Below are 14,598 nucleotides of genomic sequence, written 5' to 3'. Positions count from 1 at the left end.
AAAAGTTGTTGTCCAGTTTCTCCTGAGTACGCTGATACCCCATATGTGGGGGTAAACTACTGTTTGGGCATATGCCGGGGCTCAGAATGGAAGTAGTGACGTTTTGGAATGCAGACTTTGATGGAATGGTCTGCGGGCATCATGTTACGTGTGCAGAGCCCCTGATATGCCTAAACAGTAGAAACCCCCCACAATTGACCCCATTTTGGAAACTAGACCCCCCAAGGAACTTATCTAGATGTGTGGTGAGCACGTTCAACCCCCAAGTGCTTCACAGAAGTTTACAACGCAGAGCCGTGAAAATAAAAAATCATTTTTCTTTCCTCAAAAAAGATGTTTTAGCAAGCAATTTTTTATTTTCACAAGGGTAACAGGAGAAATTGGACCCCAATATTTGTTGCCCAGTTTGTTGTGAGTACGCTGATACCCCATATGTGGGGGTAAACCACTGTTTGGGCATATGCCGGGGCTCGGAAGGGAAGTAGTGGCATTTGAAATGCAGACTTTGATGGAATGGTCTGCGGGCGTCACATTGCATTTGCAGAGCCCCTGATGTGCCTAAACAGTAGGAACTCCCCACAAGTGACTCCACTTTGGAAACTAGACCCCCAAGGGAACTTATCTAGATGTGTGGTGAGCACTTTGAACCCCCAAGTGCTTCACAGAAGTTTATAACGCAGAGCCGTGAAAATAATAAATGTGTTTCCTTTCCTCAAACATATTTTTTAGCCCAGAATTTTTTATTTTTGCAAGAGTAACAGGAGAAATTGGACCCCAAAAGTTGTTGTCCAGTTTCTCCTGAGTATGCTGATACCCCATATGTGGGGGTAAACCACTGTTTGGGCATATGCCGGGGCTCAGAATGGAAGTAGTGACGTTTTGGAATGCAGACTTTGATGGAATGGTCTGCGGGCATCATGTTACGTGTGTAGAGCCCCTGATATGCCTAAACGGTAGAAACACCCCACAAGTGACCCCATTTTGGAAACTAGACCCCCCAAGGAACTTATCTAGATGTGTGGTGAGCACTTTCAACCCCCAAGTGCTTCACAGAAGTTTATAACGCAGAGCCGTGAAAATAAAAAATAATTGTTCTTTCCTCAAAAGCTATGTTTTAGCAAGTAATTTTTTATTTTTGCAAGGGTAACAGGAGAAATTGGACCCCAACAGTTGTTGCCCAGTTTGTCCTGAGTACGCTGGTACCCCAAATGTGGGGGTAAACCACTGTTTGGGCGCACGTTGGGGCTTGGAAGGGAGGGAGCACCATTTGACTTTTTGAACGCAAGATTGGCTGGAATCAATGGTGGCGCCATGTTGCGTTTGGAGACCCCTGATGTGCCTAAACAGTGGAAACCCCTCAATTCTAACTTCAACACTAACCCCAACACACCCCTAATCCTAATCCCAACTGTAGCCATAACCCTAATCACAACCCTATCCCCAACACACCCCTAACCGCAACACACCCGTAACCCTAATTCCAACCCTAATCCCAACCCTAACCCTAATCCCAACCCTAACCACAACTGTAACCCCAACACACCCCTAACCCTATCCGTAACCCTAACCACAAGCCTAATCTTAACCCTATTTCCAACCCTAGCCCTATTTCCAACCCTAACTCTAATTCCAACCCTAACCCTAAGGCTATGTGCCCACGTTGCGGATTCGTGTGAGATTTTTCCGCACGATTTTTGAAAAATCTGCAGGTAAAAGGCACTGCGTTTTACCTGCAGATTTACAGCAGATTTCCAGTGTTTTTTTGTGCGGATTTCACCTGTGGATTCCTATTGAGGAACAGGTGTAAAACGCTGCGGAATCCGCACAAAGAATTGACATGCTGCGGAAAATACAACGCAGCGTTTCTGCACGGAATTTTCCGCACCATGGGCACAGTGGATTTCGTTTTCCATAGGTGTACATGGTACTGTAAACCTGATGGAAAACTGCTACGAATTCGCAGCGGCCAATCCGCTGCGGATCCGCGGCCAATCCGCTGCGGATCCGCGGCCAATCCGCTGCGGATCCGCGGCCAATCCGCTGCGGATCCGCGGCCAATCCGCTGCGGATCCGCGGCCAATCCGCTGCGGATCCGCGGCCAATCCGCTGCGGATCCGCGGCCAATCCGCTGCGGATCTGCGGCAATCCGCTGCGGATCCGCAGCCAAATCCGCACTGTGTGCATATGCCATAACCCTAACCCTACCCGTAACCCTAACCCTACCCCTAGTTCTAACCCTAACCCTAATGGAAAACGAAAAAAAAAAAAAAAAAAAAAATCTTTATTTTATTATTGTCCCTACCTATGGGGGTGATAAAGGGGGGGGGTTTATTTATTATTTGTTTTATTTTGATCGCTGTGATAGAACCTACCACAGCGATCAAAATGTACTTGTAAGGAATCTGCCGGCTGGCAGATTCGGCGGGCGCACTGAGCATGCGCCCGCCATTTTGGAAGATGGCGGCGCCCAGCGAGGAGACGTACGGACACCGGGAGGATCGGTAAGTATGAAGGGGTGGTGGGGGGGTGGATCGGAGCACAGGGGGGATGAATGCAAACAAGGAGGGAGCGGACAGGAGGACGGGGGAGCCGGCAGGCGGACGAAGGGGACCGGACCCCATAACGGAGGACTGGGGGGGCGATCGGTGGGTGTGGGGGGGGTCACTTCAGTATTTCCAGCCATGGCCGATGATATTGCAGCATCGGCCATGGCTGGATTGTAATATTTCACCAGTTTTTTAGGTGAAATATTACAAATCGCTCTGATTGGCAGTTTCACTTTCAACAGCCAATCAGAGCGATTGTAGCCACGGGGGGGGTGAAGCCACCCCCCCTGGGCTGAAGCACCACTCCCCCTGTCTCTGCAGATCGGGTGAAATTGGAGTTAACCCTTTCACCCGATCTGCAGGGACGCGATCATTCCATGACGCATACGCTGCGTCATAGGTCGGATTGGCACAGACTTTCATGACGCAGCGTATGCGTCAAAGGTCGGGAAGGGGTTAAGTGCACGTCTGCGTTTTTCAGTTCCATTCAAGTGTATGAGATTTCAGAAATCGCATGCGCACACCTTGTTTTTTTTCCCTCAGTATTTTGTGCAAAACCATGGTTTTTGTAGCATGTCACTTTCAGCATTTTTTCAGCGTTTTTCACCCATTGCTTTGGCGCAGAAAACACAGGTATGAGGTTTTGCTGCATTTTTTTCGTGCCAAATCCTAATGAAGTAGAATTAGATTTTTTTTTGCATGCACAAGAGACAAATGTACCCTGACAAACACCGCAAAAAAACAAAGCAAACCTGCTTTTTTTGAGGCAAGTTTCTGACTGCCAAGAGAGCAGATTTTGCCTTAGGGAAAAAAATGCAGCAAAAACGCAATGTTTGAACATAGCCTGAGTATGGGTATGGTATACATTAAGTATTTGGTGCAGAAGTTTCTGCTCCATTTCTGCATCTCTTGGCAGATGGGTTAAAAGAGGTTTGGATTTGTCGCTAAAACCAGCAGGGATTCCTGATGCCAGCAATGTGACTGATAATCCTGGAGTGTCATGCACAAGTTGCTTATTTGTGACTTGTAGATTTGGTATAGAAAATAAATACAGATTGTCTAATCTTTCAGTGTTTTTGCAGCATTTTTTCACCCATTGGCTTCAATGAAGTCAGTAAAAAATGCTATAAAAACGCATGTCTAAAAAAGATTGCAGATTCATAGTGTTTTTGCTTCAAAAAATGCAAAGGTGTTGGTGAAAAGAAAAAATGTAATGTCACCAGAGGGGAGAGGAAACTCCACTACTGTGTGTATACAGTGGGTACAGAAAGTATTCAGACCCCTTTAAATTGTTCACTCTTTGCTTCATTGCAGCAATTTGGTAAATTCAAAAAAGTTCATTTTTTCTCATTAATGTACACTCTGCACCCCATCTTGACTGCAAAAAACAGAAATGTAGACATTTTTGCAAATTGAGTAAAAAAGAAACACTGAAATATCACATGGTCATAAGTATCGAGAACCTTTATCAGACACTCATATTTAAATCACATGCTGTTCATTTCCTTGTGATCCTCCTTGAGATGGTTCTACTCCTTCATTGGAGTCCAGCTGTGTTTAAAGGGAACCTGTCACCCCCCCCAGGCGTTTTTAACTAAAAGCCACCTTGTGCAGCACTAATGCTGCACTCTGTCAAGGTGGCTCTTTTAGTTCTGGTCCCTGCCAACGCTGCAATAATCGCTTTTATAATGTGGCCCTCATACCTCGAATTAGACCTGGGGGCAGGTCTTTCCCCCCTAACACAGACGCACCATAGCCGTCACTCAGGGCCTCTATGCGCCAGACGCCGCTTCGTCTTCCTTCATTAGCATCCCCGGCACCTGCGCTGTAAGTTCGAAGGGCAGCACAACTGCGCATGCCCGAAAAAAGAACAGCGAAGGCGCCGGGGATGCTAATGAAGGAAGAGGCGCCCGGCGCGCAGAGGCCCTGAGTGACGACTGTGGTGCGTCTGTGTTAGGGGGAAAGACCTGCCCCCAGGTCTAATATATAATTGCTAATCGGCTCTGTCACCGCTTCTTGCTATCCCACAATCCACCGCGGCCGGAAGTAACAAAAACGGCACCACTCTTCTGTCGGGAGATCAGCGGTGCTGGCTGAGCCAATGAGCGGTGCCACGTGGGATTTGAATCCCCCCGCCAAAGCTGCATCGGGCCCATTTCTAGTTACATATAATATATAATATATTAATTGTCTAAGGGTCACTTCCGTCTGTCCTTCTGTCTGTAACGGTTATTCGTTCGCTGATTGGTCTCGCGAGCTGCCTGTCATGGCTGCCGCGACCAATCAGCGACGCGCACAGTCCGGAAGAAAATGGCCGCTCCTTACTCCCCGCACTCACTGCCCGGCGCCCGCATACTCCCCTCCGCTCACCGCTCACACAGGGTTAATGCTGGCGGTAACGGACCGCGTTATGCCGCGGGTAACGCACTCCGTTACCGCTGCTATTAACCCTGTGTGACCAAGTTTTTTACTGTTGACGCAGCCTATGCAGCGCCAATAGTAAAAGCATCTAATGTTAAAAATAATAAAAAACGATTATATACTCACCTACGCCGCCTTTCCCGCTCCTCGAGATGCAACCGGCACGTTCCGTTGGCACAGATGGTCTGGTTGAAGGACCTGCCGTGACGTCACGGTCATGTGACCGCGACGTCATCACAGGCCCTGCGCGCCTGCTCGAGCAGGCTGGGACCGGAAGCTGCCGCCTGTACCTTGCACAGACGACAGAACTACAAGTATGGTTAGTATGTTAGAACTACAAGGGGCCCTCAGATCGGAAGGTGAGTATGTTTATTTTTTATTTTTTTAACCTGTGACATACGTGGCTAGGCAATATACTATGTGGCTGGGCAATATACTACGTGGCTCTGTGCTGTATACTACATCGCTGTGCAATATACTGCGTGGCTCTGTGCTGAATGCTACGTCACTGGGCAATATACTACGTGGCTGGGCAATATACTACATGGCTGGGCAATATACTACATGGCTGGGCAATATACTACGTCGCTGGGCAATATACTACGTGGCTGGACAATATACTATGTCGCTGGGCAATATACTACGTCGCTGGGCAATATACTACGTCGCTGGGCAATATACTACGTGGCTGGGCAATATACTACGTGGCTGGGCAATATACTACGTGGCTGGGCAATATACTACGTGGCTGGGCAATATACTACGTGGCTGGGCAATATACTACGTCACTGGGCAATATACTACGTCACTGGGCAATATACTACGTCGCTGGGCAATATACTACGTGGCTGGGCAATATACTACGTGGCTGGGCAATATACTACGTGGCTGGGCAATATACTACGTGGCTGGGCAATATACTACGTGGCTGGGCAATATACTACGTGGCTGGGCAATATACTACGTGGCTGGGCAATATACTACGTGGCTGGGCAATATACTACGTGGCTGGGCAATATACTACGTCACTGGGCAATATACTACGTGGACTGTGCAATATACTACGTGGACATGCATATTCTAGAATACCCGATGCGTTAGAATCGGGCCACCATGTAGTATATATATCTGCCCTGCCGGACATATATGTGTATAATTTTATGTCATGCAGTTGTGCAATTAATAAGTGAAAAAATACCAGCCCGCGGCTGCCCCAGAAATGGTGCATCACTTGAGATGTCCCATCTTCCTGATTGCCCTGGTGCTTTGGTGATCTGATTAATGGAGATTTGGGTTGATGTCAGCTGTAAATTGTCCAAAAACACAGCTGACATCAAGGCCTGGTGTTAGTAATGGAGAATAGAGATGGGCAGACACCTGGATGCACAAGTTCGGCCGAACAGTTTCAAAAGGTTTGGTTCGGGTACCAGAACAATACCCAGACCCGATCCTGAACCCGGATTCCATTCACTTGAATGGGGGGCCCGAACATCCAGTGCTTGGACAGCACGACAAACACCGCCTCTGATTGGCGTTGAAATCATCCCCGCCGGTCAAGGAGCCGCGGTTCCCAAGCTGTCAAAACACATATATTTGGTATTTTTTGTTACCCCTGTTCATATTACCTTGTTAGTCAGATTGGTGTTTAACGGTACACTACTACTGCCCTTGTTCCTGGGAGGGGGAAGGGTACAGACTGAGGGCAGATTCAGGAGCTAAGGCAAGGTACATGGCCCCAGCATCTTCTCCATCAGAAGTAATCCGGGGAACAGGGTGAGCTAGGGCGCCCATAGCGTTAGGGACAAGGAAGGAGCCCATGGTCCCGGGACACCCAACAACAGAGTTGTGACATTCAGGTTGAAGCTGGTAACTGGGCTAATTCAATTATTGTACTTTTTTAAGGTAATTAAGACTAGACCAGACTGGGAATACACAGAATGATACAGAGCAACAAGAAAACACTCCTAAAATCAGTAAAAATATGAACATAGACCAAATATTACCAGACGCACCATATCACACTGCAGAATTAAATCTGCAAGTCAAAAATAAGCAACGTGTGCAAGAGACTTGAGGATTCTCATTTACTTTGCTGGCATCAGGAAACTCTTCTGGTTTTGTGACAAGTTTGTGCAGCAAAAAAAAGCGACAAATGTGCAAAGTCCTTGACACGTATCCTCATCTGTGTAGCAAATAACAGTTCATGGGATACCTAATAACACAATCCCTGTACAACGGAATCCAAATCAGTAAGAGAAAATAATCAATAGAAATACTTTGACATATCAAATTAGCAAAGAAAATACAACAACTATATAACTAAGCTGTATTACATGGAGTAGTAGTACGTGTATGAGAGCAAAAAGTAGTAGTACTTGTATGAGAGCAAAATACAAATTGTCTCTTCAGACAGGAAGAGGACTAGAACTTTAGTCCCACCTATAGGAAGTAGTAACCCTAAAAGTCAATATTGATTCTCTAACGAGACTTGTCACATGACTTAGGATAAAAACCAAAACCAGAATCTCAATTTGCAGACACTGTGTTTTGGGTTACTACCCGTCGTCAGTGCAAAGTGTGAAATCCCCTTACTGTTGGGGTTCCTCAAGGATCAGTCCTAGGCCCCCTCCTCTTCTCTTTGTTTGTCCAATAGGGGCAGTATACAATCAGTAGATTTGGTTTCCAGTACCATCTCTATGCTGACGACACCCAATTATACACTTCTTCTCCTGACATCACGCCGACCTTTTTAGGAAACACCAGTGATTGTCTTACCGCTGTCTCTAACATCATGTCCTCCCTCTATCTGAAACTGAACCTATCAAAAACTGAACTCGTGTTTTCTCCCTCTATTAACATACCTTTGCCTGACATTGCCATCTCCGTGTGCAGTTCCACCATTACTCCAAAGTAACATGCCCGCTGCCTTGGGGTCATACTTGATTCCGAGCTTTCATTCACCCCCCACATCCGATCACTGGCTCGCTCTTCTTATCTGCATCTCAAAAACATTTCTAGAATTCGCCCTTTTCTTACTTTTGACTCTGCAAAAACTCTTACTGTTTCACTTCTTCATTCTCGTCTGGACTATTGTAACTCTCTACTAATCGGCCTTCCTCTTACCAAACTCTCCCCGCGCCAATCTGTCCTGAATGCTGCTGCCAGGATCATATTCCTCCCCAACCGTTACACCGATGCCTCTGCCTTGTGCCAGTCATTACACTGGCTACCCATCCACTCCAGAATCCAGTACAAAACTACTACCCTCATCCACAAAGCACTCCATGCCTCAGCACCACCCTACATCTCCTCTCTGGTCTCAGTCTACCACCCTACCTGTGCCCTCCGCTCCGCTAATGACCTCAGGTTAGCATCCTCAATAATCAGAACCTCCCACTCCCGTCTCCAAGACTTTACATGTGCTGCGCCGACTCTTTGGAATGCACTACCTAGGTTAATACGATTAATCCCCAATCCTCACAGTTTTAAGCGTGCCCTAAAAACACATTTGTTCAGACTGGCCTACCGCCTCAACGCATTAACCTAACTATCCCTGTGTGGCCTATTAAAAAAAAACAAAAAAAAAACAAAACATAATCAGGTTCCTCACATCATGTTCTCATACACTTTATGCAGTTAATAGCCGTCTGTATCTGTACTGTTACATACTTAGGCTGTTAACTGGTTCATGCAGCTTTACACGAACACCCGAGCCTTACACTATGGCTGGTCCGAACAACGAAAGCAATTGTTACCATCCACCTCGTGTCTCCCTTTTTCCTCATAGTTTGTAAGCTTGTGAGCCGGGCCCTCACTCCTCTTGGTATCTATTTTGAACTGTGATTTCTGTTATGCTGTAATGTCTATTGTCTGTACAAGTCCCCTCTATAATTTGAAAGTGCTGCAGAATATGTTGGCGCTATATAAATAAAATTATTATTATTATTATTATTAAATCTGGTTTGACTGGGTGAGAGACGTCAGACCTGGATCCAAGGGGTAACGTTTCTTGCTGACAGTGACATATCAAGCCTGACATGGCGAGGTGAGGAGACTTTTAACTCCTTAACCCCGGGAGCGTTTTTTTGTTTTGCATTTTCGTTTTTCCCTCCTCTTCTTCCCAGAGCAATAACTTCTGTGAGGGCTTGTTTATTTTTCGGGACGAGTTGTACATTTGAACGTCATCATTGGTTTTACCACGCCTCCTGACGAAGAAGCGAAACGTGCGTTGGGGCGGCAGGGACGCCACACAAAGACATTCTCCATGTAAGTGCTGCTCATTATATTTGTTTATCACATTGCTTTCATTGATTCTGACAGGGTGTTGTGCCCCTACACTATGTAGTTGATGTGCTTGTGATTCTTATTTTGATTGCGATTTACTATTTGTATGCCGACATTGCTGTGGTAGGAAACAAGTGTATATATTGGTAGTGGCTATCCCTTCTTAGCAGTCACCTTGTATATATTTTCTTGCTTTTTTAATAATGATTTAATAAAATCTTTGATATATTGGCACTTTATACTGTTTTTCTCTCTCTTTTTTGGTTGATATTGGTTTTACCATGTTGTGTACTATAAAAGGGGAAAAAAAATTCCAAGTGCGGTGAAATTGCAAAAAAGTGCAATCCCACACTTGTTTTTTGTTTGGCTTTTTTACTAGGTTCACTAAATGCTAAAACTGACCTACCATTATGATTCTGCAGATCATATCCAGTTCATAGACACCAAACATGTCTAGGTTTTTTTTGGTCTAAGTGGTGAAAAAAATTTCCAAACTTTGTTAAAAAAAAAAAAAAAAATTGCGCCATTGTCTGATTCCCGTAGCGTCTCCATTTTTTGTGATCTCGGGTTGGGTGAGCGCTTATTTTTTGTGTGCCGAGCTGACGTTTTTAACCCCCTTATGACCTCGGACGGGATAGTACGTCCGAGGTCAGATCCCCCGCTTTGATGCTGGGCTCCAGCGGTGAGCCCGCAACAAAGCCGGGACATGTCAGCTGTTTTGAACAGCTGACATGTGCCCGCAATAGTGGCAGGTGAAATCGCGATTCACCCGCCGCTATTAACTAGTTAAATGCCACTGTTAAGGGCTGTGGCCGGAAATGAGCGCATCGCTGACCCCCGTCACATGATCGGGGGTCAGCGATGCATCAGAATGGTAACCATAGAGGTCCTTGAGACCTCTATGGTTACTGATGCCGGCCTGCTGTGAGCGCCCCCCTGTGGTCGGCGCTCATAGCAAGCCTGCATTTCAGCTACATTGCATTTCAGATCTGATGATCGCTGCTATGTAGCAGAGCCGATTGAGTTGTGCCAGCTTCTAGCCTCCCATGGAGGCTATTGAAGCATGGCAAAAGTAAAAAGAAAAAGTGAAAAAAAAATGTGAAAAAAATATAAAAGTTTAAATCAAACCCCTTTCGCCCCATTCAAAATAAATCAATAAAAAAAAATCAAACCTACACATATTTGGTATCGCCGCATTCAGAATCGCCCGATCAATAAAAAAAAAAAAAAAAGGATTAACCTGATCGCTAAACGGCATAGCGAGAAAAAAATTCGAAATGCCAGAATTACGTTTTTTTGTTCGCCGCGACTTTGCATTAAAATGCAATAACGGGCGATCAAACGAACATATCTGCACCAAAATGATATAATTAAAAACGTCAGCTCGGCACGCAAAAAATAAGCCCTCACCCGATCCCAGATCACGAAAAATGGAGACGCTACGGGTATCGGAAAATGGCACAATTTTTTTTTTTTTTTTTAGCAAAGTTTGGAATTTTTTTCACCACTTAGATAAAAGAGAACCTGGACATGTTTGGTGTCTATGAACTCGTAATGACCTGCATAATCATAATGGCAGATCAGTTTTAGCTTTTAGTGAACCTAGCAAAAAAGCCAAACAAAAAACAAGTGTGGGATTGCACTTTTTTTGCAATTTTTGGAATTTTTTTCCCGTTTTCTAGTACACAACATGCTAAAACCAATGATGTCGTTCAAAAGTGCAACTTTTTCGCAAAAAATAAGCCCTCACATGGCCATATTGACGGAAAAATAAAGTTATGGCTCTGGGATGGAGGGGAGCGAAAAACGAACACAGAAAAACGGAAAATCCCAAGGTCATGAAGGGGTTAATGATACCATTTTGGTGCAGATACAATCTTTTGATCACCCGTTATTGCATTTTAATGCAATGTCCCGGCAACCAAACAAAAGTAATTTGGGCGTTTTTATTTTTTTTCATTCACTACGCCATTTAGCGATCAGGTTAATCCTTTTTTTATTGATAGATTGAGCGATTCTGACACATCGATACCAAATATGTGTATGTTTGATTTTATTTTTATTGTTTTATTTTGAATGGGGCGAAAGGGGGTGATTTGAACTTTTATATATATTTAAAAAAAAACAAAACATTTTTCTTACTTTTGACATAGAAGCTGCTCTATATAGCAGATTTACTGACTTGCTATGAGCGCCGACCACTGGGTGTCATGCCAACACACTGGTGACCCGCTATCATGTGACGGGGGTCACCGGTGTGCGTGTTTCCGGCCCGATGGCCGGAAGTGCGATTTAAATGTCGCTGTCAGAGTTTGACAGCGACATTTAACTGGTTAATAGCTGCAGGTGGATCGCGATTCCATCCGCGGCTATTGTGGGCACATGTCAGCTGTTCAAAACAGCTGACATCAGGGTGGATAAAAATCAATGTTTAAAAAAAAAAAAAAAAAAAAAAAAAAAAAAAATCGGATTTTTTTAATTTAAATCGGATTTTTTTGATTTAAATCGGATTTTTTTCAATAAACTGCTTTTTGAAGAAAATATTTTACCATCCAAAGGTTCTTCCATCATGAGATAAAGCTGAGTTGTTTAACTCAGTAGAATAAAGGCTGTATATGTGTAACATTCACAATGCCATGCTCTTCCAGATGTTTCTGTAGGATTAGTGGGCAGTTTCTCTCCTATATTATCACAGACGCTTGCTTTCCTTACGCAGTTCTCAAAACTGAATTTGACTCCGCAGAGGTCCTAGCCTCTTCTTCACTGCAAAAATGTTACAACATGAACAGAGTTGAGAAAAAGACCTTAATCCTATTGTTCTACAAACCTATGAATACAGAATCAACCCCTTCAGTGCCAAATCCAAGAAGTTAGACAATATGTTTCTGATTGTTTGGAGTGGAATAGATCTGCACAACAGAAGAAGAATGTGAATCTAAGTGTGAGGAGGAGGAAGGGCAAGCAGACAAGAAAATGAAAGTGAAACTTTGAGCACAATACTGCAGCATAGCCACAGATAGACAAGTCTGGATCTGTTTGTGTGTACGATCTGAGGTTTATTACATTCTTTCCTTATAATGGCAGCAGGCCGTAAAAGAGACCCAGTTTGGGAATATTTTAATGAAGCTCCTTCGCCTATCGGTAAGGCAGGCATGCGTGCAAAATGCAAACGATGCAACAAAGAGATGCAAGGCCTGGTGGCGCGAATGAGGCAACATCATGAGAAGTGCAGTGATGAAGATGACCAAAGAAACACTTCTGAACAGGCAGGATCTTCAGGTTGGTAAACATTTTTATTGAATCCTATTTCTAAAGACTGAACTGTCATGTGTGAGAAAAATTATATTTCTTATTATTACTGCATGTTACTGTCATTTGGTACAGTTATGAAGAAAAACAAATATTCCTTTTGGGGCAGGGGCAGTGATGTGTTGTGTACAATAAGCAGAAATTGTATAAACAATAAAATAACAGCATTGACTTTTTTTGTTTAGGGGAATTCATGGATTCTGGAAACTATCCACCTCCAAGATCACCATCATCCTGTTCTACAGTTTCAGAGTTATCCATCCAGGATAGTGCTTCATTAGCAGCAGCATCATCATCAGACACCCACAGCCACATATCACCATCACCGAAAAGGAAGAAAAAACCTTTACCTCCTGGAACCACCATAGATAGGTTTGTGATAATAACTAGCAGATTAGAAAAAGAGTTGACTGATGAAAAAATTGCCCAGTTTATTTATGCAACGAACTCTTCTTTCTGTCTGACTGAGAACCCACATTTCATTAATATGGTTCACTCACTGAGACCAGGATACAGTCCACCCAGCAGAGCTGATGTTGCAGGGAAACTGCTGGATCAAGTGTATGACAGAGAAATGGAGCAATGTGCAACAGCTCTGGAGGGTAAAATTGTTAACCTAAGTATTGATGGGTGGAGTAATGTCCACAATGATCCTATTGTATGTGCTTGTATAACAGAAGAAGGTAAAGTCTTGCACAAACAACTGATACGTCAGGAAATGCACACACAGCAGAATACTTACAAGAAGTGGCAGTAAAAGCTATAACGACGTGAACAAAAATTCAAATGTCTAGTACGCAGTTTGGTCACTGACAATGCTGCAAACGTATCCAAGATGAGAAGAGATTTAGAAGAGCAGGGAGGGACTACAAAGCTGCTAATAACATATGGTTGCAGTGCTCATTTGCTGCACCTCTTAGCCAAAGACTTAAGTGTTCCAGAAATAAAGGCTAATGTTGTTGAAATTGCTAAATACTTCCGTAATAATCATTTTGCTGCAGCAGCTCTGAAAAGGATGGGTGGAACCAAGCTAACGCTCCCACAAGATGTTAGATGGAACTCTGTGGTGGACTGTTTTGAGCAGTATATCAAAAACTGGCCTATTCTGATGACACTTTGTGAAGAAAATCGATATAAAATAGATGGCACTGTCACGGCCAAAATCCTCAACGTTGGGCTTAAGAGAAATGTTGAACATATGCTGAGCTTCCTGAAACCCATCTCCCAAGCTTTAAACAAAATACAGAAAAATAGCTGTTTTATTGTGGATGCTGTTGAAATTTGGAAGGAACTGAGTGAACACTTAAAAACAGAACTACACATGGACAGAATTAAATTACAAGCAGTAAACAAACGAATTGGACAAGCACTGACTCCAGCTCATTTTTTGGCAAATATTGTCAATATCCAATATCAGGGTCAAAACCTAAGTGCTGAGGAAGAGGAGTTAGCTATGACATGGGTATCCAGCAATCATCCATCTTTAATGCCAACTATAGTAAACTTCAGAGCTAAGGGGGAACCATTCAAGAAATATATGTTTGCTGAAGATATTTTAAGGAAGGTCACACCAGTAAACTGGTGGAAGTCACTTAAGCGCTTGGATTTTGAGACTGTTCAAGTAATGATTTCACTTTTAACAGCAGTAGCTTCTTCTGCAGGCGTTGAAAGAATATTCTCTTCCTTTGGACTCATTCATTCTAAATTGAGAAATCGGTTGGGACCCAATAAAGCAGGAAAGCTTGTTTTTCTTTTCCAGATTATGAATAGGAACAAAGAAGAAGATGATGATGAAGATGACGACAAGTGAGCTACAGAGGACAGCAGGGACAGTAGTATTTAAGTTTTTCATGTGTCGGCTGGGCTGACAGTCTAAGTTTCTTAAAATATATATATATATTTTGTTTAGCCAAATTAGTTAACAAACATGGATGTTTGTTTAACAACATTACAGCATAAGTTATTTGCTTATTGTTTCAGTTGAATAAATCTATTTAAATTGTTATTAAGGTCAGGATTATTTTTCTCCTTCTTAAGT

At 43.8% G+C, this 14,598-nt stretch overlaps 3 protein-coding genes across 7 annotated transcripts in view; 2 read left to right on the top strand and 1 right to left on the bottom strand.

Annotated features, from left to right (window-relative positions):
- Nucleotides 1-14,598, top strand: part of LOC143816760 (zinc finger protein 219-like) — a 106,745-nt gene that overhangs the window by 3,278 nt on the left and 88,869 nt on the right. The window lies entirely within an intron of this gene.
- LOC143816793 (tubulin polymerization-promoting protein family member 3-like) overlaps nt 1-14,598 on the bottom strand; it is an 82,734-nt gene that overhangs the window by 33,732 nt on the left and 34,404 nt on the right. The gene's annotated exons all lie outside the window — the stretch shown is intronic.
- LOC143793960 (uncharacterized) lies at nt 12,324-13,730 on the top strand. The gene is made up of 2 exons (XM_077280880.1): nt 12,324-12,530; nt 12,746-13,730. The coding sequence occupies exons 1-2, from the start codon at nt 12,329-12,331 to the stop codon at nt 13,315-13,317; spliced, it is 774 nt and encodes a 257-aa protein (XP_077136995.1). The 5' UTR covers nt 12,324-12,328; the 3' UTR covers nt 13,318-13,730.

This window comes from Ranitomeya variabilis, chromosome 1 (assembly GCF_051348905.1).
Source record: "Ranitomeya variabilis isolate aRanVar5 chromosome 1, aRanVar5.hap1, whole genome shotgun sequence".
Taxonomy (NCBI): domain Eukaryota; kingdom Metazoa; phylum Chordata; class Amphibia; order Anura; family Dendrobatidae; genus Ranitomeya; species Ranitomeya variabilis.
The sequence above is the reverse complement of the archived record's forward strand: the minus strand, read 5'-3'. Positions and strand labels throughout refer to the sequence as shown.

Bases quoted from the DNA above. Each gene is read 5' to 3' on its own strand.
- LOC143793960 (XM_077280880.1), top strand. From the start codon at position 12,329: ATGGCAGCAGGCCGTAAAAGAGACCCAGTTTGGGAATATTTTAATGAA. The intron at 12,531-12,745 runs GTTGGTAAACAT...TTTTTTGTTTAG, and splicing joins TGAACAGGCAGGATCTTCAG to GGGAATTCATGGATTCTGGA.